Below are 27,835 nucleotides of genomic sequence, written 5' to 3'. Positions count from 1 at the left end.
GTAACCATGGTGTAACATTAAAGGTGTAAACTTTGACTCCCTTGAGGGTGTACGTGCTGACTCTCTTTTGCAGGGCTATACCTACACCCTTTGAGGGAAAAAAGTTTCGCTAAAGAACGCCCCCTTATCAGCAAAAGATTTTCCTGATAACGGCGACGCAAATCGTGCCTCTTAGCGCCTTTCTTGCACTTTTTGGTGCCTTCAGAATGGTTAGACAACGCCCGTTCAGGCCAAAAATTTTCGGGACGCTCAAAATATACGCCCCTTCACATCCACAAGCCTGCGAAGCTGTAATTAGCCACGCATTACCGAGTTTCGCGTAATAATTAACGGAGACAGTAATTTACAAATCCGCGGACCTTTCAGCAAACTTGCCGTGTTTTTTACCATAGTGCAGAATACTTCGGCTCGAAGGGTGAGAACTTCCATGTTATCGGGCAAATCTTTTGCTGATAAAGGGGGTCTTTTCAAGCGTTCTTTAGTTAAACTTTTCACTGGAACTGTGGAAGTATAAGCCCCGCAGAAGCTTGGTGTCAGTCCTTGCACCCGAGAGAGAAAGAGAGAGAGAAATATGTTTATTGGAGAGGTTGGCCTGGGAAAGTCAGAATTTGCTCCCTTGCGTGCAGCGTAATGTTAGACCTTTTGAGGGAAACGTTCACATCACGTGTGTAAGTTTTCTCTTCGACGTGAGTTTTCATGTGATCTTATTTATTCGTATTCAGAGGTCTTAGTGAGTGAGGGTTTGTTTTAAAGCGTAGTTTCCCATCCAAATTCCCTTTTATATTCATATTTTTAATTTTTTTCTTTTCAATTCTGTACATGCACGCCACTGTGCTCAAGCTGGCGTAGCCAGCGAGCTCAGGAGCCTTGATAGAGGCAGAAAATATTTAGAAAACTCTTTTATTTTCGCAATTGAAGCAAGGAGATGAGCGACATGGCGAGATGCTACGACGTCATGTTTTGGCGGCGTGAAGGATTGCAAGCTTGTACAGAACACGGGCAGGCTTGGACGTGCTTCGGGTTTGGAGCTTCAAAGAGGTGTCCTGACTTGTCGAACAAGGCCAGCGCGCTGAAGCTAAGTGAATGCAACATCTGAAAAAAAAAAAAAAGAACAAGAAGAAAAAGCCAAAGTTACACATATGCAGCAGTCAGGAACGGAAGCAGCTGCGGACTGGCGACCCGGTTTATTACAGCTCCATAGTAGGTAAGGGAGCAGGCCGATAAGCATCCTTAGGCACCACAGATTACATGAAATTAGTTTTATAGACTTTCAGTCATGCTTCTACGAGGTCGCGGCTTCGATTCCCGGTCGCAGCAGCCGCTTATCTGATGGAGGCGAAAAGCAAAAACACCCGTTTGTACGAGATTTCGGCGCACGTTAAAAAAAAAAATGGAAGCATCTCAACTCCGTGGATAATGTCGAGGGTGCGGAGTACGGAGACCGTGACATCCAAGTTGCACCTCGAGTGAAATCCGATTTGCGCCCCGACCGTCATTCGATTTTAGTCACTTTGCCTCCGCTTGCCGCGGTTTCGTATTCGGGGAAGCTCGTTGTCTTCGTAGACGTTAGCAGCAGCGTGACGCGTCTTACGTTCGTTTCCGTCCATGGCGGGAAGAGGGTATGGGATTTTCAGAACCCGCTTACATACACGGTGCACCGCGGCGCCATCTCGTGTTTCCACGTAGCGCCATTTAGCGTAGTTTGATGCAGTCACTGTAGTGCCTGTTTTCGAGTGTTTTGGAGTGCTCTTGTACCCTTTTAGATAGTTTCCGCACAGATTTTTGCTTAATGGTGGTGTGCACACGGATTGACGCGGACGGACATTGGGAGGTCCTAAGGTACTCCGCACCCTTACAGGCGAGGGAGTAAGCCGTTTGGCTCTCGGGTACTAACTCACGGTCGTAGCCCAATGGGTAAGACGACTGACACTACCTCTGTCTGGTCTACCAAACACAGGCTCGAATCCTGCCGCTGCCTGTGTGATTTTTTGCGATTTTAAATGTTATGCGCACGGACGCGGACGGACATTGTGAGGTCCTAAGGTGCTGCGCACCTAAAAAACGCGCCTCGTCGTCTGCGTTGCGTCGGCGCGTTAGCGATACAATCAATCAAACTTTACAGCACTAGGGTATACAGAGCAACACTTCGCCTTCCAGCCAACCCCTCTACAATACGCTTACTCTCAACTGGCACCGTTAACACGATCCCCCAGCTCCTCGAAGACCACCGCCTCAGCCAACTTGCTTGTCTATCCACAACCCCCTAAGGTTCGTTCCTCCTGCATTAACTGAACCTCACTGCTCCACTTCGACAAGGCCACTGAATTCTCATATGGATGACTTCTGAAATGCACGCTGGCTTTCTCTCATGCTACCTTTTACGGCCCTTGCGAAAGAATTTCTTATGTCATTCAGTAAGTTGGCTTTCCGAATACGGGGTTGGTGAGCCTCACTACGTTGGAACTGGAGAGCGCACCAAAGGAGCATCGTACCTATGCGCCTCCTGGAAAACGTCGAGAAGGCAGAGAGGGGGCCAGCTGGCAGGCGCCTCTGCAGCATCCCAGGAGGCTGTTGATGCGGCGACCAAGTGCCCAGCCTCGCGTGCAGGGCCTTCGCATATCGCAGTCTAAGTCTGACGCCCACGATGGAGAGCCTGTGTGTGCATGGTCACCACAGAGAGGAGTTTTACGTAAGCTTTGCTATTGCCGCAACAGTGCCGCAAATGGCTATGAACCAGCCCATCTGGTCCACATCGCGTGAATCTCACAGGGAGTGAACAAGCTGCTGGCAAGGGCAGGGGGCACTCACACCAATGAGCCCTCTCCATTAGCAGGCATGTACGGGCTACCAGCACTACCTTCTGGGCCGAGCAGTGAAAAGCCCTCGCCTAGCGTCCGCACACGGGGCTCCCCAGGCGCAGAACCTTTGCCCGAAACAGGCAGCTGGCACGCCCAGCTCCAAGCCCTCCAGGCGGCCCTGCGACATGTATATATAGAGCGACTTCAGGTGAACCATGGTGCACTCGATTGTGACCAGCCCATGTACCCGGGACCATCGCCATACCTCGACTCCGAAGGTAACCCAAGAGAAAATGTAACTGGTCCCAGGTGGTGTATGGATAAATTCCCATTTGGGCCCAACTGGTCCTTGCTAGTCCCAACTGGTACCAGCTAGTTCCAGCTGGGAATTTAACCATAAAACAGTGGTACCAACTACTATTTTTTCTTGGGAAGGTCACAGTTCTGCAGCAAGAATGAGATTTTTTCATTTAGTTGTTCTTGTCCCAAATGCAAAAGAAAATTTTTGGCATATAAGCATTCTACGCCAGTACAGCAGCTTCCAGTGTAAGGCCAATGGAGCTCATTCTGTACAGTCTGCATCGAATTTACGCACTTACATTATAACATAATTTACGTTACTTTAGCCTCTCCTTTTCTTTTTATGATAAGACCTGCACTACAAATATATGTGTAGCGCAGGTGCTTTGTTAAAAAAAATGACAGGCTATGAATCATGCATACAAGAAGCGTTATCGCTAGCAATAATTTCAGCAAATACCAACCTTAAACCCACAGATATAAGCACAAGAACAGCGCTGTTAATGGCGAAAATTACATGAACATGGCAGGATTACCCCTCACGCAAAGCGGAATAATTCAGCCATCGGTATTTGTCAAGCCATGCCAGTTGTGATTTCCGTTTCTGTTTTGAGTCTCTAACGTAGCCCATCTCGTAGCTTCTATCAGAGCTCTGAGCGAACATGAGAAGCTGGTCGACATTTCAGTACAGCCCAAATGTCGAGTCTGCTGTACTGAGCTCCCTCTTGGTGTTCTGAAATAGTTGCATTATTCTCTGTCAAGTATTCAATGCTTCGTGCATAAATGCCCTATAGCCTACCTGAAGGCTCGTACTATGCAGCAACTTTTCTGGGGCGGCCATCCCTTTAAGTGTACGAACCACTCCAGGATAAGGCATAGCAAGCCTCTGCTAAGTTCATTATTCAATGCCATATGAAACATTAAATTTAGCAAGAAAAAATTATAACACAAAGGCGGCGGTGTCTGACCATGCTCTTGCGGTTAGGCATGTCCTGTGCAAGTCGAGCAAAATCTTGCCACATTTGGAATTCTGTCGTAAGATCTGAGGAAGGAATCATAATAAGGTTCTACCAGTTTGGTTTCAAACATTAATGAAATGACAAACTTTTTAGCGAACTCGTGTACTGCCACTGTTCAGCCGAATACAGACTGCCGGTTTAGTCTTTACAGTGTAAGAGCATGGACGGTTTTGGAATGTATAGGGCGCATAAGAATTTTGTAGTTTTTGTTAGTGACACGGGAAATGGAAACTAAGTTGGGAAGCTCCTCAGTCCACCAAAAAACAGAGCATTGGACAGTCGTACAGACCCAGCATGACCTTTGGGCATGATGCGATGCTCGAAACAAGTCAGCATTTTGTTTTGAAGCCATGAAATGTGACATTACTCGGATTAAAATATTTGGCAAACACTGTATGGTTTAGGGGCCGGCAAGTCTACCAACGAAATGCCTGCGAGTCGAAGGTGCACAGCCAGCTACGCGTTGGTACAAGAGTGACTACGCACAGCGAAAATTTTGTGCCGAGGCCAAGTGCCTCCAGCCACCGCCTTTACGAGGGCACCATCATGGGCACCCGACTGACCCGACTACTGAATCGCCATCCAATTTTGTCCCACAGTGATGAGGGCCAAAGTTTTAAACCGTGATTCAAAAACAACAGAAAACATAAAAATAGAACACGCAGTGAGCAAATTTATAAAGCTCTTGCTAACATCGAGATTCTGTCAGAAACTGCGGAGCAGTAGACCAGAAGCTTTAGCCACCTTACTTTAGCTAATCGCCCGCACAGAGACTTTCAAATGGCGCGCCGCAGTGCAAAGTCTGCGCTCTTTTTTTATTTTTTTTTGCCCCTAAATACTTTCTTCACTTTCCTGAAAATTAAGTTTCCGGGACGAATTCTTGGCTTTTGCACATGCGTTCGTGGGAGAGGGCCCCAGTAGGAGCGACCAACTTACTTCTTTTTTGAGGTCAACTTCCAGTGGTCCTCTAAGCTCTTCGGCTTCAACACCAACTGTAGCGGCGAGCTCCGACACGGATACAGCAAGAGACGGCGCTGCACAGCTTGGAAAAATAAGAAGTCAGCACTCACCTTAGTGAACAAGACGAGCACGTACGCTACTTTTATCTTTTACCTCCTGTTCAGTTTGACGAGGGAAAGTACGGAGTCGCCGGTCGGTGGAGTGCGACCCCTCGCCACGCGTTTCGCCGTCCGGCAGATCTGAAAAGCTGGGTTTGCTCACACTCTCGGAGCGATCGCGCCCGCAAATACCTGTTCTGCAATCGCACGCCGAAGTGTTGACACCATGCCCGCACTTGAGAAGCAGCGCAGGCATCCTCCATGCTCCAAAGCTTGCTCTTGTTTACATCGCCGAAAATGGCGATGGCGATTGTGGCTGTACCATTTGCAGCGGGTCGCCGCGTCTCACACGGCGGAGCCAAAAAAGAAAAAAAGAAAGAAAACACAGTTTCCACATTATGTGCGGCGCAGAGCACCGTGAGACCACCAGTGTTCCAGGCGCCTCTTTGTCACCTCTACTACCTCCCCACGCTCTGTCTCGGTTTTCTGCACATGGACAGATAACGATGTCGATGCGGCTGCCGGTACGTGTAATATCAGCGGGTAAGTCATGGAGGGGTAACTTTTTCATTGCAAGAAACGTGTTCCACCCGTACAAACAGTTCAATACGAACCAAATTAGTACAATGTTATTTCACAGCGCCAGCTGTGATGTTGGCGGTTCATGTGTCCGCGCCACTATCTTCATACTAAAGCTTGCATTTAAAGCGTACTTTGAAGAATCAAATACAGTGTTGAGCGGGTAAGGCTATAGCATCATTGGCTTTAATATATCACGTGTCATCAAACCCAGCTACGGGAACCGAAGATTTTTTTTCTGACTTCTGACTTCTGAAGATTTTTTTTCTGACCACACATGTATGTGATGACATGAGATAGCTAGGTGGGTTGCAGCGTAAGAATGTAAGCAGTCAAAAACATTGGCCACACAGAGACTTGGCAGCTGAGCACAAGCACCACTGGCGTCGTTCCAAGTGCCAAGAGACTAGCCGTTTATCTATACTGACATAGCTCGTGCAACGAAGATGCATGTTGAACACACTCACTTAGTTGCCAGCTTTGTACTTGCTTGCCTGATCAGTTCATACACCCGTTAAGACTTTCTCAAAACACGGGGTGGTTTTGTTTTAGGAGCGAAGCTCCTCTTGCTCGGGCCCTGTTCCGTCCCTCGTAGCGCGTGTACATACCGCTGACGATGATTGTGGCAGGATGCCCCTAGGGATTGGCCAACCAAAGATTGGACGAAGAGGTCAAAACGTTCAACGCGTTTGTTGCTACCCAACAAAGAGGAGAGGAAGAAGAGGTTGTCGTTCGTCGTCTGCGAGCTCAAGACACGTACCTCTCATTATAGTCGATTGCCATTAAACAATTCCTTTTAGGGGCAAAGCTCCTCTTGCTCGGGCCCTGTTCCGTCCCTCGTAGCGCCGTGTACATACCACTGACAATGATTGTGGCAGGATGCCCCTAGGGATTGACCAACCAAAGATTGGACGAAGAGGTCAAAACATTCAACGCATTGGTTGCTACCCAACAAAGAGGAGAGGACGAAGAAGAGGTTGTCGTTCGTCGTCTGCGAACTCAAGACACGTACTGGGGGTACACGACACAAGACACTCTGCAGAAGGCGATGGCCAAGGTGGCTAAAATGTCACAAACCGAATTTGCCAACTTACCCATGGAGATTCTCATTGTCCCAAAGAAGCCCTACATGATCACCACAAACGTCGACGGGCTTGTCAACGGAGCGGTGGGAAGTCTCAAGCTTTGCGAGCGGAGTGGTGGTCTTGACGCGGCGGCACCCGGTTTAGATCCCACGACTCTCTGGCCGTGATGGGAGGTACGTGGTGCTCTTCCCACTGTGCTACAAACCGAGGCGCGAGCATGGCTACGAACGCGCCTGATGTCCTTCACTCATTCAGATGGTGCGCGCCGTCAAGACCTACAACAATGTGTCGAGTCTTTGTATGATGTGTGGGCGAATGTTTCACGGTTTTATCAATAAGCATTTTAGCTTCGCCCCTCTCATCATTATTCACTTCGTGGAGATGGCGGGATTTTTTTTTCCCAGGTTGGGTCTTTAATGAGCAAAATAACCTGCGGACCACCAAATGTGTCTCATTTCTATTTTTTTTTCTGACGAGTCCTTGCTTGCCCATAGGCTATACTATGTGGATTTATTTAATAAGACTGGCCAACGTGCTCCTGATAATGAAGCAGCACCACTGACGTCATCAGCTTAGGTTTCGACCGCTAGTGCCTAAATCAAAGAGGTTAGGGTGGTTCACACCTTATTTTACAGGTGCCGTTAAAAGTAATGGGAATGCGGTCTCATAAATTTACAAGAATTTGTTCTGGAAACTGCCTGGCTCCATTGATGTGCATATGAAGGAGTCCTCCCTAATCGAAAAAGCTTCCTGTAAGCCAGCAATGGCTGTCATAAAGCCAGTAAAACAAATATTTCGTGATATTCACAAATCCTTGTCCCACTTACTAATGACGGCACCTGTACATAACTTTTCTTTCTGTCCAAGCAAAACACCAGACTTGTCAATGACTTCAAAGGCTTCTAAGGCCAACCTTGCGTGACCACGCATAGCCCGCTCTGTACCAGTTCAATCAAAGATTAGTAATGCCGCATTCAGCGAGTCTGACACTGCCCGGAGATGGGAGTGCCTGAGGTAAAGGAGACAACACAATCCCAACCGAAATGTTGACTTCCTGTTAATTTCGCTACGCCGAAGCTAGTCAATTTCATTCTTGACCAATATGCATCCTGCTGAGAGGGAAGCAGCAGACCACTCTGAGTTTGGCTGCCTGGGAGCTTCTATCTTGCACACCTCCACTTATGTAGCTGCCAGCCTATTTTACGCATGGCCAGGCTGCTCTTCCCTGGCCTTTCGAAACTACGGCTATAATATTGATTTAAAATTGCTTCCAAGCAACCCCACAATTTCAGGAGACACTTTGGCATCTTATGGAAGCGGACCACATGAGTTTGCAGAAATTGAACTTTGGTGTCAGTACTCTAATGAAATGAAAGCTAATGAAACATAACTGCCGCATTTTAAAGAACCTGGGCACCTTAAATCTAAGGCGATGCATAGAATCAGTAAAACAGGGTGCATTTAGAACTGCAAGTTCCCAGGAGTGGGGGAGGAGGTCACCACTTGTCGCCAGAAGCCTTCAAATATGCGCAGCTGAGAATGTACCAAGGTAATCATCATCAAGAGCCCACTGTGGTCCACTGCAGGACGAAGGCCTCTCCCATCGACCTCCCATTTCCTTATTTCATCTCTCCATCGAGTTATTGGCCTTCCCCCTTCTTCTAGACCAGTCTCTCGGTAGCCACTGTGTTGCCCTGGTAGACCACCAGCTGTCGACTCATTTCCTATCCCTTAACGCTACTCCTATCATTATCCGCTTCATGGCCCTTTGAGCCGACCTAAGTTTGCTTTCAAGTTGATTAGCAAGGCACCAAGTTTCCGCTCTATATGACATCACTGGCAGGACGCATTGGTTGTATATTCTGTTTAGTGATAGAGGTAGCTTACTTTTCAATATTTGGGAGTGCTTGCCAAGTGCACCCCAGCCCATATCTATTCTGCGCCTGATTTCTCTCGCATGGTTGGGATCAGCATAGACAACCTGGCCTAGGCAGGTTGTCTATGCTGCTTAAAATCTTCTACATGTTCTAGCGTTTCATTATGTATGCCGAACAGGGCGCACTTGGCATGTTTGTTCATCATTCCTTTAGATTTATTCTTAGTTATTTTTAGCCACACATCTCTGCTTTCTGAATTTAATTCCCCAAGCATTTCTTCCAGGTGTTCCGCAGGCTTGCTTAGCAAGACTATCTGCTAATTTCAAATGGCTCAAGTATTCGCCGTTTACCCTTGCTTCTGCGTTTTCCCAGCTTTAGACAGCCCCTCCAGGCATGCTGTCAACAGTTACGGAGAGAAGGCACCACCTTTCGGAACAGGAATATGTCGCTTGGCTTGTGCAGGATTATCCCGCCCATACATCCTTTATCCAGGGTGTCCCAGCTATCTTGCAGCAAGATTATAAAAAAGAGCAATGGCGTCACTCGAACTACACCTAGCGCATAATGTGTCCAGTACAGTGGAGTAGTGGCCAGTAATTTTTTTGTTACCGAGATTTAATTATCTAACTTGAAAGTACTGCACTAATCATTGAAATGTCAGTGAGACACCTGCAGGTACCCACGAGAGGAATGGGTATTTTCAGCGACAAAGTAGTTTTGTACTCAATTATTCTGACTGATAAAGAAACCGTGCAAAATATAAAAAATACCACATGACGGCGCTCCCATTAGCATCATACACCAGTCACGCTGGCGGCCGGATGACTAAACACTGGGTCGACTGGTTCTGTCAAAGAGTCGGCGAGCCATGCAGTAGCGCAGTCAAGCCAAGCCATCTCGTTTTGAAGTTATACGAAATGCCACAGGAAATCAGCAGGGAGGATGCAGAGAGGAGGACAGCATTTTCAAATATATTTTTTGTACCGAATAAAGTCGTGTAACGCAGCGAGAGTGGTTGAAACATGGCCTAGAGACTCCAGACTACGATTTACGCTAGTAATCCTGCAATGTTTAGAAATCACTTCAGTGTCTTTTTTTAAAGGGGTGGGGGTTCACTTTGAAATAATAAACAACTCCCCGCCATACAGAAATGCTCAAAGTTTTATGACAATGTACAGGGTGCTCCACTGTTGCGGGAGCACACGTCACCTATGCTCTACAGCGTGCGTACTTTCTAAATTCAAGGCACTAGCATGTCTGCTTCTGAGCACCCATAAGTGTCAGTCACATGCTCCCTTGCCTTGTTCCCAGCAGTGTACCACCCTGTCGGAGTCACTTCCGAGATCTACAATTTTTGCTTGCATTACTAGTCTGGCCAGACCTATTTATGGTAATATGAATATGAATATGAAAAGCACCTATTCCTCAGTTTATGTGGAGGGAGAAAAAAACAGAGGGGAAGTGGGGCTTTGTGAGTACGAGTCCAGCCACTGCTGTTGACTTCTAGGACACATGAAAAAATGATTAGCTAGACTAGTATGAAAAATTATTTGACAGTTCGAATCAAGATGCTAAACACGCGTAGCCAGTATGGGGCACTGGGAAATGCTATAGCCTGTATTCAATAGCGAGGCACGCATGCAGGCAACCATGCGAGCGCACCGTCACTGGTTACGTCGGCCTCCACGGGATGGCAGTACTTGTCCGTGCTAAGCGCATGATATGGATTGGACATTACTAGCTCTAGCCCGCCGAATGCAAAGTAATGCCTCGACTCCAATGTGAGTGCGATTAATAACAACTGTGCTGACACCACCGTTGAGAATCAGGTTGAACCGATTCTCAACGGAGCCGACGGCGCACGCTGGTGTTACAATTTTCTTCGGCGTGCGGCCGCAGTGGCACAAGCCGCGCCATGTCCGTAGCGCTTCGGCCATGTCCGTGGCCCTTTCAGTGTTGCCAAAGAAAGAAATTGACGGCCAAACTTTTCAATAAATACCACCTATATGTATGTACCCCTTATTGCGTTCATGTGATAATAATCCAGTAGTACAAACTGAAAATTTCTCCAATGTAACTTGAGTGCACAACCAAGCCACCAGCTCAATGCTACACTAAGTGGTCTAACAGGAGAAGGCCAAAAGTTGGCTTGAGTAGGGCGTTGTGTCCACAGCATTTCCATGTGCTCCAAATTATGTCATGAATCACCACAATCAAGTGAAACATCATTGCTATCGCCACCAGTCGCACCGAAACCACACAAAGCAGCAGTGAAATTGAATGCAGCGTCAGCAAGTCATCATCCCAAATAGGCAGTGGTACACCACATTCTACCAGAGCTCAAGACGGCCATTTATATCAATGATATCCTAATGCATCATGTTTTTTTTGCACATTGCATCAATTATGTACAGGGGACTCATGCACTAAGAAGGCGCATCATATTAATAATTCGTCTAGATGGGGACACTGTGCGGGAGGCACACGGAAACAGGATTAAAGGGAAACGTGCAGGTGTTTCACTGCCTGGGAAAGAAAGCCGATGTTCTGTGTAAAAGCTGGCACATTGTATTAGCCAGATTCGCTGCTTGGGAGTGACAGCTGATCTGCTATGTCAATGCTGGCACGATATTAGCCAGGTGTGCTAGGAAATGCAATGCTTTACTGCCCATCCATTTAAATGGCCTTAATGAAGTCAAGCTTTGCACTATCAACTTTATTACCTTGAGGGGAAAAAAAAAAAAGCACTGATGATTACTGCACTCCCTAATGCGCAGCGCGAACGGCAGTCTACTCAGTCACGTCACATATCTGCTGTCTCTCAGGAAATGATTGCATAATCAGTGAATGCGCAGCGGCGCGCGCTACTCTGCCGTTATCTCACAGCGCGCCGCCGCCGCCGAGCATGTTGTTGCAAATCGTGTTTGAACCTCCTGCGCAAATGTCACGTGGTTTGGTTGAGCCACGAACGGGGGAGGGACGTCTGGCAAAAATGTGAGGGGAAGGCGGCGAGAGAGATGACGCCACAGCAGCGTGTGCCGCCCTCTCCCTCACACTTTCACCAGACGCTCCTTTGCAGTTTTCTTTCTGCCTCTGGTGTCTCATTCGCTCGCTCGGTTACGCGGACAATGCCGTTGTCAGTGCCGCTGCCAAACCGCTGTACCAGGTGTCAAAGTGCTGCACACTGAAACTGTGTTATACGATTCAACAGAATTTCGATGGTTAAAGATGCCTCAAAGGTGGTGGGGGGAACCTGCATTCTGGGCATGATAAACGTATGCAAGCCCATCAAATTTTTGGACAATGTGCTTGTCGGCAAATGTTCAGCTGCACAAAAATATTTCCTCCTCGTTTTAAGAACTTTAGTACAGTTGTAAATACTTGGGGGTAATGTTTTGTACTGCAGGTAGGAATGCACGTACATGGTGGCATTTGGGGCATGTGGGAGTTCACTTGGTTGATTGTGAGGTTTAACGCGCAAACACTACACAGGTGATGAGGTGCGCCCGAGAGGAGGGCTTTCGACTCATTTAGACCACCTGGGGACCTCTCACTTGCGCTGGAATTGTGATCATTCACACTTTCTTTCGGGCAATGCACACTCAAAACGCTGGCATGGGGCATGAACGCCATTCCATGGGAGCTGTAATCTTGTGTACACTACTTAATTGATAGCGCAAGCATGTACAGGTAGGTTTTGGCTCACAAACTTGTCCCTTTTTTGTAACACAAACACTTTCCTGTCTCTCATCGCTAGTGTGCTGATGCCCTATCTTTCTGCAGCAGAGCATTAGGGGAAAAGGTGGGGCCACGACGCTGGTTTAGTCTGGCTTGCGTCCAAACTCTCTTGCAACTTGTGCCAACATTCCCATGCTTTCAGCAGGACAGTTTGACCACTGTTGCAATTCAGGCCACTGCCTACAAGTCTTCCAACCGGCCTGGATCAGACAGAGAACCAGGCCAAATGTACTGCCACAATAGCTATCCGAGTATTGGCCTGTGGAGCAAATCTAATCAAGCATTCCTCTGTGCACTCAGCATTTGTGTTCCAATTACAGAAAGTTCTTTGATGCCAAGTGTGAATATGCGATTTCCCCCCCCCCCCCCCCCACTATCAAAAGCATCAAAACAATTGCTCACCGGCTCTGCTTAAAAGGAGAGAAACAGTAGACGGGATTCGCAAGTAGGAAAATACTAGAAGTTGTGATTAAGCGCAATTACTTCAGTCAATGCCTTAGTAGAAACCCAAGGCACGAGAAGAAGTTGAGGCAAAGAAATGGCGCGGGCTGGGATAATCATGATGATACGTGGACGAAGCACACAATGGCAGTGATGACCAGACAACGGGGCAGTTTTCTTTGAATCCTGTACCACAGGCAAATGTTTTAATGTGTCCTTCTGAAACTCTCGACGGACCATTCGTTGTGCAAGCCTTAAATATCAACGTGAGCAACAGTAACTACGCTGTGTTTGCATGTCACCGAGTTCCCTGATTGTGCCACTATCCCCGTGGCTACACCCTCTCTGGCAACTAAAGGGGAAAACAAAAAGGTGGGTGATAGAACCAAAAGAGAAGGCGCTTGAGTTTTGTACTTCTATGCTGCTCTGACTAACAACTTCACTCTTCGGTAGTTTCATTCACAGCGGCAGTATCCCCTGAAAGAAAAGAAGAAACCCGGAAAATGTGAATATGCTTGCCAACACAACCACCAATACTACAGGGAGACAAAAATGTGCCATGCTGCCAAAATGAATGACTACCACATACGAAACAAAAGCGCTCACAAACAGAAACCTGCAATCATTGTAATGCACTGTCAAAGACTGTCTTCAATCACAAAGCATAGACAAATAATGTTTCCATTTTCAGCCCACTCACCTTTTAAGGAGTGTGTGTGATACCGAACACACACCAGTTGCTTCTCTCACTTCTCTCTTTCAGCCCACCCTATTATACAATCACTGTTCGCAAAACATTCCACGCAAATTTCTGCACTAGTACTTACTTCCGAAACCTCGCACTTAAAGGGACCCTGCAACACTCTTTCAGCAGTGCAAGTAAACCTGCGCCACATTTAGGAATACCTGAGCCAAATATTACAAGTGCACGTGAAGCGGTCAGCGCGCAAATTGCTGTGAAAGCCGCAGAAAAACCGACCGCACTCTCTTCAGTTCTCCTCATTATGCACCCCTGACATGGCCTATACGACGTCATTTGGGCCATGGTTGTCAGATCGGCTGTCACTAGTCAACTTCGCAGCTAATTTCTCGCATTTCCTGTGACGATCCGCTGTCGTCGCTGCTGTGTGCGAACCTCTTCTATGCCTGAACCTGTAGGCACAGTTTTGCCGTTACTTTTGTGTTTTGAGTGCGTGCAGAGTTTGAGTGATGAGCTCAATACTTCCCTTTCAACCAGACCACTCGACAACAAATGTTTATTGCTTCAAAGATGCCCTACCAGCCCGAGCGCGCGCTTGCGAGCAGGCAGCCATGCCTGCTTTTTTGTGGCACCTAACTGGAAATAGACCCCTCCACGTTTCGGAGAAAAGGGGAAAACTCCCCGGCCTGTCATATATCGAAGGCCGCCGGATAAGACGCCGCAAACCGCACCCCTCTCCAGGAGAGAGCGCACAGCTTTCGCCGCGTTGTCCGCGGTCCATTGAGAGGGAACGATTATGCGCGATTTTTTATCGCGCGTAGTTTCGGTGATAGTGAACAGATTTTCATAATTCTTGCGGGAGGAGATTGCTGGGACAATAGACTTTACCTTAAAATACATTCCGAGTAGTCGACGGTAAGTGTTGCAGGGTCCCTTAAAAAGAACCTCCATTTGAGCATTTTCTGGTTAAGCTTTACTCGCAAGTCTCTTAGACGCTAACCGATGTCCACTCTGACATTCGTGCTAGATGAGAAGGCATGACAACCTGACTGCAGACCACAGAGCAAGAACATAACGGGAAGAAAACACCCATTGTGGCAGGTGCGGGCAAGTGGCCAGATAATGTCACAATGAAAGCTAATGCAGACTACGTTAGCTTCACAGCTTCGACTGTGAAAGGGATAACAGCGACACCTGATAAATGAGATGATAGCAAGCAGGGTACATTTCGTTGGCGCAGCAAAATGCCGATCGCAGCAATCCCGCAATGTGGTCTCCCACAGCAGATGCTGCTAGCTTAACCTGTGCCACAGAGCAAGAACTACTGAGGAGCATGCTCCGGCGGCGCGATAAAGCACAGTGCCGGGCACGGCACCGACGCGCCTTTTGTCGCGAGGCACCAAAGGGAAAGGCTCGCCGGTTCAGGGTCAGTCAATGCATAACTGGCTGCCGTTGTGGGCAGACGGCACCGGCGAATCCCTCGCGCGACTGGACTTTCATTGGAGTCGGTTTGCGGTGGAAGAAATCTTCCCGTTTCAAACACCGATGTTGTAAAACAAAGGGGCTTTGATTTTTTTTAGGAATGTTCCCCAGGTGGTCAAAATTAATCCGGAGCCCTCCACTACGGCGCGCCTCATCGCCTGCGCTGCGTCGGCGCGTTAAAACCTTACTATCAATCAATCAATCAATCAATCATTTTTTAGGAATGTGAAACCTACAATAAAAATAAACATGGTATGATTAGTTCCAGTGAATAATGGTTCTTATCCTCTATGCCATTAGTTCATATTTACACTGTCCTAACTTCGCCACCCTGCCTGTGCAACATGAAAAGTGCGTGCAAATCTGAGAAGCCTGCGAGAGTCGAGAGCGGCGAGTGAACCACTCATGGCGGGAAGGCGGCGTCGGCAGATGTCATCTGCTCTGGGATTCCTTCTAGTGCTTTGTTTCAAGTGCAGTACGGCTTGTATCTGGAGCAGTATGTATTAATAACCGCTTAAAATGTCCACCACTTCAATTTATTGATTTCACAGAAAGAAATCTGGCAATTTTCACAATATATTCGATGATATTACGATTTTTGTGCACGGCGTCCGTAGAAGAACATGTAAACTACGGCAGCGCGCTTGACGCGTCATCTGTTGTGCTGCTTCGCAAGCTGCATTTCCTCCTCACCAGACAGTGACATTAATTAACGCGCCACCTGCCAGCGCTGTCCCAGCCCAGCGGATTCCCCTCCTCAGATACTTCTTTCTCCGCGACCTGTGCCAGGCACTTGTGACATTATCGGGCCACCCCGGGAAGCGAAGTTTCCCCTCCTATCTTCTTCCTCGTTCCGTAGCACAGTAACTCCTTGCTCTCACCACAGCTCTGAGAAACTGAGAGTGCAACGCAAGTCTCGGTGGTTCACCTGTGGTCCTAACCACCACGCTGCGAGGGCTCAACAAGAGACGTCTCTGCAAGTTGTTGCCCCCCCCCCACCTTTGAGTACAACAGACCTGGGGTGGTGGTGGCGGTGCCCCCCTCCTTGACCTTCTGGCTGAGCTCGTTCCTCTCCAGCTGCAGCGCCCGGCACAGCTTCTCCAGGGTGATGACGCGCTGCTGGGCGGCCAGCAGCTCCTTGTCCCGGCTCTGCTTCTGCTCATGCAGAGGGTCAGAGGAGGAGATCCACCATCAGCCAGAGGCCAACACAGGGTCCTCACAAGACACAATCGCAGCAGTCAAGAGGAGGAGGGGGGGTTGAACCGATGAGCAGCCCGAACTAAACATGCATAGGAGGTGCTCGAACAGCACCGGGCCTTGCACTCAAATTGCATCATTCAAAAAAGAGAAAGGAACGACAGCTCTGAATAAAATTAGGTGGGAAAAAAAACAACATTGTAGTGCAGCGCGTGTCAAGAAAGGGAAGATTTTTTCTTTGTTGTTCACACTGCTGGTGATATAACAGCAGCCCCATCTTAATGAACACAAACAATGCTTTTGTGAGCTTGTGTCTCCACTAATCCAAATACTGTAATGCCAAGTCTTTGTCAACAAAGGGTATTTGAGACGTAGCATAAACAATCTTCTGTGCTGCTAACTGGTGCCAGAGGTTTCTTGAAGTTGCAAATGAATAACTAGCTACTTTGACTTTGTAAGCCATTGCTTTTTGTAGTTGTCAGGCCTTGTTATGGTAACAGCGAGAAAACAAAAGCCCGCAACTCTGCTGCTGCAGATCAGATAATGCTGCACTTTCAGGTTTCTATATGCTTGTTTTATAATAAACTACAGTGGAGACCCACCAATACATCCCCCGGGCTTACGACGACCCGCTTCTTACGACGCATCACTGCAGTCCCAGCAAACTCCTCACAAAAACAATCCCCGATCATACGGCGCTCAGGTGCACGCGGTCCGCTTCATACAACAAACCCTGGTGCAAACAAACTGGCGTTTTTCTTGTATTTTACACCGCTTCGCCGCCTTGTTCCAACCTTCTATATTCTTAACCCTTTGAGGGTTTTTGCCGTACGGGTACGATTTCGAGCATCCGTTTCAAATTTCGCGCCATTATAACGATGCATGCTCCCTGGGAGGTGCTGCCACCTCCTGGGACTTACAAGAAGTGTTTGAAATTTGATTGTGCTACCTTCTTGCGGTGAAAAACAGAACTCTCTGGCTTCGGCGCGTTACGGCGTCTGTACGTGTCAACGCGTTTCGTTGTTTCAGTTTCGCCACGTGATCGCATCGGAGGCGCGCGAAACTGGATTGGCGCTCGCTATCAGGGGCGGCGGAAGTTGATTTCGATCTATATTGGCGCTGCTCTTATCTTGTTTATTACCCACGCTCACTAGGTATTCTTGCCCTCCTTGCTTGGAACTGAAGTAACCTAATCGGAGACTCCGTTGCGGGGGCGGCGGAAGTTGATTTATATCTATATTGGCGCTGCTATTAGCTTGTTTATCACCGGCGCGCATGAGTTATTCTCGCTCTCCTCGTTTACTGGGTTGACTTCGAGTTCTTCAGATGCACGGCAAAGCGGCGATATGGCCCAACGAACTGCCCGCTCTGATGACACCGACCGCGATGACTCTTCTGACTCTGAGTTTGCTCCTTTCACCGAGTCTGAATCGGAAGACAGTCTTTCTTCGGAAAAAGACAGCTCATTTTCGGACATGCGCTTTATGCGTGCAGACTGCGATAAGGCACTGTGCGTAGACCCGTGTTTCAAGGAATACCACACTCTGAAATACTATTGAACATTTTTCAGTTTTAAGTGATGCTCACCCCAAAATACTGTTCCTGATAATTTTTTACTATTTAATCCTGACTTTAGACATTTTGTACATTCCAAATCCGCAATAAACTAATTTGACCACCAGGGAAAAGTTTAAAAAACAAAATTCGACCCTAAAAGGGTTAACCCCCGTTTGACGCTGCTTGATGTGCAAACGTCTGCAGGCGGGCCAGACCACTTGCTGAACAGATGCAAGCAAGCAGGTGGCTACTTGTGAGCGGGAAATAACCTGAGATGGCCCCAGGCAGTAGTAGTATGCCGACGTGCCAACCGTGAGAAGTCAAAGTTCAGGTGGCAGGCGGACCGTGAATTTGAAGCTCCTGTTGAGCCGCCAACGAACGCAAAAACACATACAATGCAACCACACTGCAATGACCGAACAGTTGCTTTCCCCGTCCACTCTATCCAAAGCTTCTTCCTTTCGTGACGCTCTCTCTCCTTATATCTCTGCTCTCTGCTTATCAGTGTCTTTCAAAGCCGTGTTGTCGCTCTGCTCCTTTCTTTGCTAGAGGCCCAATAACATGCACCTCCGCCTCTGTAAAGACTGCTGCCTTCCTGTAGCTTACCTCTGCCGTGAGATCTGCCAGTGCCTTGTTGCTGGCTTCCCAGCGTAGCTTCCACTGGGTTGTCTCCTTCTCGAGCTTCTTGATCTTCTTTGTCATCTGGAATGAAAGGGAAAAAACATGGATTCAAATACTGTAGCTAGAGCTTTCTTCAGCGAGATCAGATAAAAAAAAAAAAAAGGACTGAAAAACTAGCTAAAGCTTTCTTCAGCAAGATCAGATAAAAAAGATAAGAAAGCAACAACTTTAGCTAGAGCTATCTTCAGCGAGATCACCGGTACACCAGATGCACGTTCATACATACTCCAAACATGCGGAAGCAACACCAACTTCTCTTCAGAAACAGCGCCTCAGCTATGCAAGTTGAGCAAACAATGAACAAAAGTGCAGCCTCGGTGCCAGGGCATTTTCATACAGTATACACAATAGAAAGCAGAAGGGCGAGTATGGCTATTGGCAGAAGGGCCCTTTACTTGTACTGTTCGTAATTTTTGAAGAAAAACTCAGAAACACTAAATCCGATCACGCACACCCTATCCACATTTTATACAAAACCCTGAATGCAGGAGTTTCAACTCCTTCATCTACATCCCCACTGCAGAAAAACCTTCAACAGTGCACAGTTAATAAAAACGATGACTAGGCTGTTTGCAATGCTGCGCTCAGTGCTGTAATGGCCATACCTATTTAGCTCTTCAGGAAAGATTGAACCCCATGTAGTGAAAATGACGTTTTACTTGGCAACAATGCTTCGCAGGGACAAACCACCTCAGGTGTTGGCAATGTTTAATGTATGCTAGTATGTTTCATTTAGTGCAAGAGAAGCAAAGGAAGAGGGGGGAAGGATTACTTTGTGTGTTGCTGTTTTATCATGTACTCATCTGAGACTCAACTCACATGTGGTGTGAGGGAGTGTGGGAGTGCATTTCACGTCTGTGCATACAAAGTTCTCATTTTCGCTTGAAGATTAATAAAAAAAATGGATAGCGTACCTACCATGTGATCAGACGAAAACAAATTCGAACATGGCAAAGATGAGAGTTACTTTCGTCGCTGCTATGCACATCTCACAAGGCACCAACTGTTTGTACAGTCGAGCCCTGCTACAACGAAATCGGCCATGCGCGAGATGAAATTTGTTGAAGCAAATATTTCGTTGATGAGAAATTCACAAAAATATAGCTCACCTGAACTTTTATACCAGAAAACATTTATTTCCAAAACTCAAGCAGTGTTTTCCTTCCAACGAACATCATGACGTTGTTCTGACATTCCGCGAACAGTAGCATGGCGACGTCATTTGCAGCCACGCAGTTTCCCACCACGTCAAACGCATCGAGTTCGCGCGCTGTGGGCGGTGTATGCGGCAGGCCCGGCACTTTGTCTTCATCTGACGCCTCCTCATCGCGTACACTCTTTGTAATGTCCTCGTCAGTTTGCGCGCGATCACATCAGTGTTAGCGTTGATAAAGTCATCGAGCTCAACAGCACATGGCACATTTCCAGCATCCTGCAGGGCTGCCCACAGTGCAAGTGCCTCTGCCGGTGGACACACTCCTTCATTGCAGTCAGTGGGACCCTCAGGGGAGTCAGTGTTCGAGTCTCCGAGCTTGAAGCACGCATGCACAAAACAGTTCGCAATGATTTCACGCCCAGTTGCAGTCCATGCAGCAGCCATCACCTGCAGTGCTATGTACAAGCTCAACTTCGAGTCTCGACTATTCTCCAGGCACACTAGGAGACGCTGCATCACATTACCTGCTGGCAGTAGGCGCACTTCAGGCTTCTTACGACACCTCGGTCAAGTGGCTGTATTACAGAAGTGCAGTTAGTTGGAAAGTACTTGAGCTCCACATTTGTCAGCTGCGCATCTGCAATATGACGAGCGGAGCAATCGTTCAGCAACACACAAACACACCGGCGCTGCCTCCTTATGTTGCTGTCAAATGACGCCATCCAGTCAGAAAAAATGGCCCGGGTCATCCACGATCGGCTGTTGGCCACATACTTCCCAAAAAGGCCCCAAGTACTTTTAATTGAAGCAACAGGGCATTGCACTTCTTCCGACAAGTAGTGACGGGCGCTTGTCGGACCCATTCGCGCACGGCAGCACAGTCACACTTTTTGCTGTGTTTGCCACCGTGACAACGTTACACCATCATGTCGAGGGTTTTAGATGGTAGAATCTCATAAAAGAGACCCGTTTTGCCGGTGTTGTAAATGTCACACATGGTGCACTTTTCCAACAATGCTGGAATGTTTTCGGACACCCAGGTGGACGTACTGCTCGTGTTTGCGGATGCCGACTCTCTGCTAAGCGTCTTGCCGATGATATAGTGGCGGGCCTTGAATCGGCTCAGCCAGCCAGTGCTTGCTTTGAAGTCTTTAACGCCCAAAAGGCAAGCAAAATTCAGTGCCTTATGCGGCAATGTGCGTCCACTGACCGGTATTTTTTTCACCCTCGTTTCCATGAACCACTTGTACACAGCCTTTTCAAGCTCTTCATGCGCAGACGATGTCAACTTCTGCCGCTTGGCTGACGTTCCCGATGCAAGCGCTTTCTTAAAGAATGGTGGACAGAGAACTCGGAGAAATTCCAAACTTTGCCACAACATCACTTTTCTTCTGTCTGCTTGCTACTTCCGTCAAAATACGGACTTTATCCTCAAATGAAAAAAGCTTCTGCTTCTTGCATGGCACGGCCATGTCGAAAAGCATGCTACATACACAACAAATGCGTCGCCGAAATGAAACACTGCCTCATGTGCACAGCACGAACTGCACAGTTGCACAACGCTAACACTAACGCACCGAAAAAGCCAGACAATGCAGAGATGCCGCATCGACTGATGGGATAGAGTCAGACTGAGCCAACTAAGCCTCCGATTCGGATTTTAAAAGCCGTGTTTCAAGATAACGGCAAACAGCCAGTCTAATCGTTGTCGCCATCGACCAATGGCGGCTGCCATGCTTGGTCATCAGCATGGTGGTGCCGACACATGATTGTAACTTTGTTGGCGTAATTTTCAGTGCAAAAATGCACCAAAATGTTTAAACCTGCGTTGCTTGTATCAAAAATTAATTTTTTTAGCCTGGAATGCATCGTCCAATATCGTTGAGGCGGAACAGCATTTGAAAAAGTGTTTGTTGCGGGGAGGATATTCATGCATTGACTCCTATGGGCCACTGACGGGGAATCGTAAATCCTTCACCGAACCGGAAAATTCGTTGAAGTGGCGTTCGACTGTATACCAGCCTATGCATTCATCATAATGACAGCGGTGCACTCAACAAACGCACACTGTCCAGCAGACTAGCACAATAGCGTCACAGCTCGTCAGAAGACGTAAGCAGCCAGATAATCCTGCTGAGACTTTCACGGTAACACATGGGAATGCTGACAGAGGTCAAAAATACGCATAAACATTAAGGCAAGCACACCGAACCAAGCTTGCTCTCACATAGGCATTACAGCAGTCAAAGCACTGCAACAGCCATTGGAAGTCTGTATGTAGCACAGATATGAGAGATTTGAAGAGCACGTTTCTTGCTGATTTTTCATCGAATTAGTGATAGCAACCTCGACTTTTGCTTGCCAGATTTTGCTTAAAGGGACACTGAAGTGATATGTAAACATTGCGGGATTACTTGCGCAAATTGTAGTCCGGAGTCCCCAGGCCATGTTTCGACCACCCTGCGCGCTTTTACGCGATTTTATTTAGTAGAAAAACTAATTCGAAAACGCTGTCCTCCTCTCTTTACGCTCGCCCATTTTCTGCGGCGTTTTCGTGTGACGTCAGGAGGGGATAAGCTGGCAATTGGCCGCGGCACTGCACGGCTCCCCGGCCTTCAGACAGAGTCAGTCGGCCCAGCGCTTCGTCCGCCGGCCGCCGACGGGTCGTCGCAATTCGTTAGCTCAGTTGAAACGAAGCCAGGACACGTTTGTGAATGGTAGAATTTGCCTTTCTTTAGTTGTTAGTTTGTACACTGTATCTAGCTCCAAGTCAAGGTCGCTTCACACAAGCGCTGCACAAGCGCACATGCGACGCTTCGCTGACTGGTATGCCAGTAGGAAAATATAAGGCCTCTTGAAGGCGGGAGAAGAGTCAGCGAAGTCAATATAGGTACTAAGGAAATAAAATCAACTGATATTTTTACCGTACAGCGTAAAACTAGGGTGCGGGAAGCACTTTTTTGCGCTGGGCGAACAAGCACAGCGGTCAGCAGCACGACTACACATCTGCGAACGCTTTTCCGTCTACGAAATGCAATTGCTAGACGTGAGCTATTGTGGAAACTCGGGCGACGCTTACTGCACGAGCGCAACACAATAAATAGTCACCTAAGCTGCTTGAAATGTCAAAACTAAAGAAAAGTGTAAACTGGTTGTACAATATATACCCTATATTAACGGTGCCAGCCGAGCTCGCTTCGTGGCCGAGCGGTCTTGGTTGCTAGGTGTGCCACCGCAAGCATTTTGCAAGTCACTAGTTCGAATCCCCGCGGGTACGTGCTTTTTTTTTTTTGTAAGTTAACTTTTTCGTTTTCCGCCGATGTTTTCTATATTGAGCTCACCTTTTTTGGGCCGCAACGTTCATGGCTCGACGAACTAGTTCACAAAACGCGCGCAGGCTGGCACTGGCGCGCTAGCGAGTTCTCGTTGGCGTGCTGTTGCCATAAGCACCGACTGCTTGCAGGCAGTGGGCACAGGCCAGAATGAACAGACCCTTAGCCTGGTGCGAACACGCTTTTTACGACACAGGCATGAGGGAGGCAAGCTCCAAATATGGTGGAAAAGCGCATGACATTTGGGCATCTGCGGGTACGCGGAGGGCGTTCATGCACTGCGTAGGTTTCGGCTAGTGAATGCTACGATTCCAATCCGCCCAAGGAGGCTTATCTTTATGCATTTTTACAGCTGACAACATGGCAGAAGCGCGGTACGATGATTACTGAGTTATTGAGAATGCCCATCCAACAACGCCAACGGTTATGTTTTACAGAACCGAAACCGAAACCGAAACTTGTTTGGTTGCTCACCTTGGGCATCGCCCAATCACGGTGCGGCTCCTCCTAACGTCACAGCTTTAGTTGGTGCGGCCGCCGCAAACCGCGCATGGTAGTTTTTCTTCTTTCGCGCTTTGTAAAATAATTACCGATTTGTCAACCGAATAAACGATGAAAAGTGTGCTAATTTGAGCCAGTCTACGCAGTGCAAGCAAAAACGGGAGCTTGACAAATTCTCTTCAGTGTCCCTTTAAAAGGGCCATAAAGAAAAAATACAAGCATGTTTAATTTGAAAGAACTAGCTTTTGGTAACCCACTCAGCATCATTCTAGCCACAAAAGACGTTTCTTGAATAATAATGAAGAATGAAGAAACGTTGAAAAACTTTCAAATTTCATGCTACAGTGACATGCTATGGGCCAGCACTAGAAACTTAGTTATCAGCGTGTTAACTGCCCGTTATCATTGAGCTGATACAATCAAACGGAACCAGAGGCCCCACTAAGGTCACCCAGTTGCATTTCTTGGCGGCGGCCTAGGCCAGCAGCCGCCAATCACACAAACAAGATTCTGTGACGTTAAAAGAGAAATCGGCAGAAAGTGGCTGGGAAGTACACCGTTGCCCAATATGTTTTCCTTAATACCTCGGTTATTTGTTTAAGATTTCAATAAAATTGGTATCATTGTTATCAGGACAGCACAGCCTTTTAATGATTGAAAGGAAACCTGTATTTAGTCTTCATGGCCTCTTAACTGCAATTTCTACTTGTTGTTCCGGACTGCGTCAAGCAGGACGAACTTATACCTCCGTCACACGGCAAATCTAACGTCATTCAAAGTGAATGACATTAGTTGTTAATTACATTTGGTTCGGCCATGCGGGTCTACATGGCGAAACAAATGTCATTTGATTGTGATAGCGGTGACGATTAGCGAGCTCGCAAAACCTCAAAATTATATTTCAAGCGCATCTAGAATGTTTTCACACATAATATTTTTTAAAAAACATACCAAAGGATTATTTCTTCTAAATAAAAATAAGGAAATCACCGGTTTAGATGACATCAGTAGACATCACAAGCCGAGAAAATCTGCAAAAAATCCGTATTAGGGTAGCGTGCGCATTGGAGACAAGATTTTGTTTTTTGTTAGTACTTGTTTGTATTTCCTTATTTGAACAACACAAAGCGAAAAATATAAGCTTGCTGACAGTTTTTAGAAACAGTATTCTTTGGTTTATTACTGAATTTTCTTGTTTAGTGACGCGCCACTGCTGTCAAGGCTACTCATTTAGCCGCTAACTGAGGTCCGGGACCTCAGTTAGCCAGTGCCATTTGTCTCAAATGTCATTCAGTGTTCTCATGTGGCGCCGAATTAATGACATTTAGAGAGAATGACACTTGCTCTAAATGTCATATGATCTGCCGTGAGACAGGAGTATTAATGAAACAAGCAGACCTGCGCAGCATCACACGGAACGGGTGGCAAGGGGGAGAAGAGAGAGGGAGACCTTGTCCATGTCCTGCTTGAAGCTGCGGAAGAGGTTGTTGCTCTGGGCGAGGGCCCCCTGGAACTCCTCGTACTTGCTGGCGTGCGACGTCAGCTCCTCCCGCAGGTTGGACTCCCGGGTGGCCAGCTCGGCAGTCTGCCGCTGGGACTCCGTCACCTGCTTCATCATCTGGGTAAGGGGCAGGGTGGCAGAGGGTAGCAGAGAGCGAGTTGGATGGAGTCTTGTATCGGCAACGTGACACCCTTTACGGACATGTTAGGCTAAGTGGAAGCACAATGCCAAGTTACAATGGAGGCAGAGAAAAAGTTAATGCGCTGACTGCCTGCTTTACAAAAATGCGATGAATGAGAGGGAAATACAATTCTTCACAGTATTTACACTGACATGAATAGCACGCAGAAAGAACTGTACACTACGTACAAAATAACAACGCTAAGCAGCTCGCAAGAGTCTTGGCAACTAGCCCGTAGAATCAGGATACTAACGCCCTTGAAGGTTACCGAGCACAAACAAAACTGATAGATGCATGCCAGACCAACCAAGGTTGCGCAAACAGAGAAAACATGCCACCAACAAAACCAAAAATTTGAATTCAGGACATCAAAGTGGACTTGTTGAACTTCTCTATGTGTGAACAAATTTAATACTTCATTCCACTCTTTGACAGAAGTATGAGGCCTTACTCATTTGTAAAGCTCAAAAAAAAAAAAAAAAAAAAAAAACTCACTGACATTGATTTCCACTCAAATGGAATGGTGGATCAGTTAAGATACCAATGAAAATGGTATTGCAACACGAGTTACAAACACGCTTGGCATTTCAACTCAACAGTGCTTTGTTTACAAGTGCACTGAACAGGGTGCTGTTAAAAAAAAAGAAAAAGTAAGATCAAACACAAGCAAGACACAAAAAATGACTTTTTTAAATTTGAGATGCACCATACTTACGAGTTAATTGGCCTAATCAAACTTGGAAGAAACTACCGCTCTATCTTAGCCAAGGTGTCGGAACGAAATGTTTTCCGTTCTGGTTTCTGTTTCATTCCATAAATAAAAGTTCTGTTCCACCAGTTCAGCTCCGGAAAAAAAAAAGAGGTTCGTAACGGTACGTAACAGTTTGCAGTAGCCCGCAAGAAAGATTGTGAATTGAGTTTCCACTGCGCTCTGGCAGCACTTGCGTACAAGCACAGCATAACTTGTACCTGCTTTCATTGAGTGTGCCGCTGTAATCTGCTGTTCTTGCTGCAATATTTGTTGCTGTAATCATGCCAAATGTTGAATTTATTTTGCTTCTGTAATAAATAAATAAATAAATATATGTCCTGTTCCTGAATTTTAGTGTTTATTCATGCATAGCACCCCCTTACACCAATGCCTTAGCATAATGTAGGGTATATCAATAAATAAATGAATATGCAAGAACGAATAAATACATAAATTAACATTGAAATAAATTAAACAATAATTAAAACAGCCACGAGATCTGCTTCGCAGCCAAGTGCGGGCGGTGATAACGCGGAGAAGTAAGTACTATACCGACCATCGAGACAAACGTATAGGCCCTGTATTGAGGGGGTCACTAACTAGGGGTTGATTAAACCTAGCAGCCCCGACTACAGTAAAATCTCGATACGAATCTCGCGGGACCGCGAAAAATATTCGTATCATCCGAAATTCGTATGAACCAACGCTGAGCAAAAAATTGAGCACTGAAAAAAAGTTTCCATTTATTTCTTTTCCTACTTTCGCGTGAAGAAATTTCTGCTTTTTTTAAACCTCCATGTCGCCGAGAAGGCCTTTCTGGAGCGTGCAAAACTTCGCATTCGTCTCCTCACTCGCAGTGCCCAAGCTCACTACACGCCGCAACAGTCAAGGTGTGAACCGCATGGTGCGTTTTTTTCGTGCGATGCGTGTACGTCAGCGTTGCGCATGCGGCTTTTTCACGCCACGTCGACGATTCCGTGCCCACGGCAGCTTCTCCCTTGGTCAGAAAATGACGCATGACGTGCGCGGCATTGGAAGAAGCGTTGAAATGCTTGAAACAACCAGCTGACTCCGCTGTTAGGCCTACCACTCCGGCAGACATTTCATCGGCACTTTTACTAGCAGCGCAGGTAACGTTTTACATTACCGCTTTTGCCACCATTGTCAGCTCCTTTACCGCAACAGCTACTTCGTGTGTGCCTTGAGCTGCATTTTAAAGAGCAGTTAAAAGCAGCCGTTCGAGCGCCCCGATCACTTTGCAGCGGAAGCTGCCGCCATGAAGCCACCTCCAGCCGCGCCGCACGCAGCGTGCAGGTGGTTCCGCTGCGGAATCAGCGTGCCAGTGGCGTGCGCGGCACGTTTTCGCGAGCAGAAAAACAACATCCTGGTCGTTCCTCGAGAAAGAGTGACAAAGAGGGGAGAGAGAGCCCATACGTTGCCGTCGCTTGCGTGCCCGGCAGTCAGGCGCATCGCTGGCTCATTCGTATCATCCGCCGGGCCGCACAGGTCGGTTCGTAACAACCGAAAATTTTCCCATTGCAAACAATGCAATTTCGCCGAGACTTCACAGAAATTTGCATCATCTCGAAATTCGTGTCACCCAGAATCGTATCATCGAGATTTCACTGTACTTAATCAAGACTTACATAAGTCAGCGCTCACTAGGCCCTGACTAACCGAAACCGTATTCACGTCATCACCCAAGTGTGTTGACTAAGTAGTCAAGTGGTAGTCTTGACCGTGACGTATTCAGCAACCTCTAAGCATGCACTAAAGAGATTTACCCCTAGCAAGGGGGCAGCGGCTGTGGCTACGGCTAAATATATGCTTCCCCATTTAACTTCTCTCGTTTCAGTTTTCATTGCCAGTTTTTTTGCCTGCTTCCCATTGGCTCCAATCTG

At 47.3% G+C, this 27,835-nt stretch overlaps 2 protein-coding genes across 5 annotated transcripts in view; both read right to left on the bottom strand.

The window, feature by feature from the left end:
- Nucleotides 1-884: 884 nt before the first annotated feature.
- LOC144151941 (uncharacterized) lies at nt 885-5,605 on the bottom strand. 2 transcript variants are annotated; one of them, XM_077683119.1, is made up of 6 exons: nt 5,368-5,605; nt 5,231-5,316; nt 5,054-5,159; nt 2,858-2,976; nt 2,493-2,653; nt 885-1,092 (listed from the first exon to the last, which is right to left on the bottom strand). In XM_077683119.1, the coding sequence occupies exons 1-6, from the start codon at nt 5,401-5,403 to the stop codon at nt 1,076-1,078; spliced, it is 525 nt and encodes a 174-aa protein (XP_077539245.1). In that variant the 5' UTR covers nt 5,404-5,605; the 3' UTR covers nt 885-1,075. The 2 variants fall into 2 exon arrangements, with proteins under 2 accessions (XP_077539245.1, XP_077539246.1); XM_077683120.1 differs by having other exon boundaries at nt 2,888-2,976.
- Nucleotides 5,606-13,068: 7,463 nt separating this feature from the next.
- Nucleotides 13,069-27,835, bottom strand: part of LOC144152877 (alpha-taxilin-like) — a 30,077-nt gene continuing 15,310 nt past the window's right edge. For all 3 annotated transcript variants that reach the window (XM_077684400.1, XM_077684401.1, XM_077684399.1), the window contains 4 exons: nt 24,952-25,119; nt 18,438-18,533; nt 16,094-16,232; nt 13,069-13,372 (listed from right to left, as the gene is read on the bottom strand). In XM_077684400.1, coding sequence (XP_077540526.1) covers nt 13,335-13,372; nt 16,094-16,232; nt 18,438-18,533; nt 24,952-25,119 — 441 coding nt within the window. In that variant the 3' untranslated portion in view covers nt 13,069-13,334. The remainder of the gene's footprint in view (nt 13,373-16,093; nt 16,233-18,437; nt 18,534-24,951; nt 25,120-27,835) is intronic.

This window comes from Haemaphysalis longicornis, unplaced genomic scaffold (assembly GCF_048455015.1).
Source record: "Haemaphysalis longicornis isolate Haplotype H1 unplaced genomic scaffold, Haemaphysalis longicornis Haplotype H1 scaffold_9, whole genome shotgun sequence".
Classification (NCBI taxonomy): domain Eukaryota; kingdom Metazoa; phylum Arthropoda; class Arachnida; order Ixodida; family Ixodidae; genus Haemaphysalis; species Haemaphysalis longicornis.
This window is presented reverse-complemented; position numbering and strand designations above follow the sequence as displayed.

Coding starts and splice junctions, on each gene's coding strand:
- LOC144151941 (XM_077683119.1), bottom strand. CDS start 5,403: ATGGTGTCAACACTTCGGCGTGCGATTGCAGAACAG. Junction 2,977..5,053: donor AAGTTGACCTCAAAAAAGAA/GTAAGTTGGTCG, acceptor TACATGTCGCAG/GGCCGCCTGGAGGGCTTGGA. Junction 2,654..2,857: donor TTCACTGCTCGGCCCAGAAG/GTAGTGCTGGTA, acceptor ATGCACACACAG/GCTCTCCATCGTGGGCGTCA.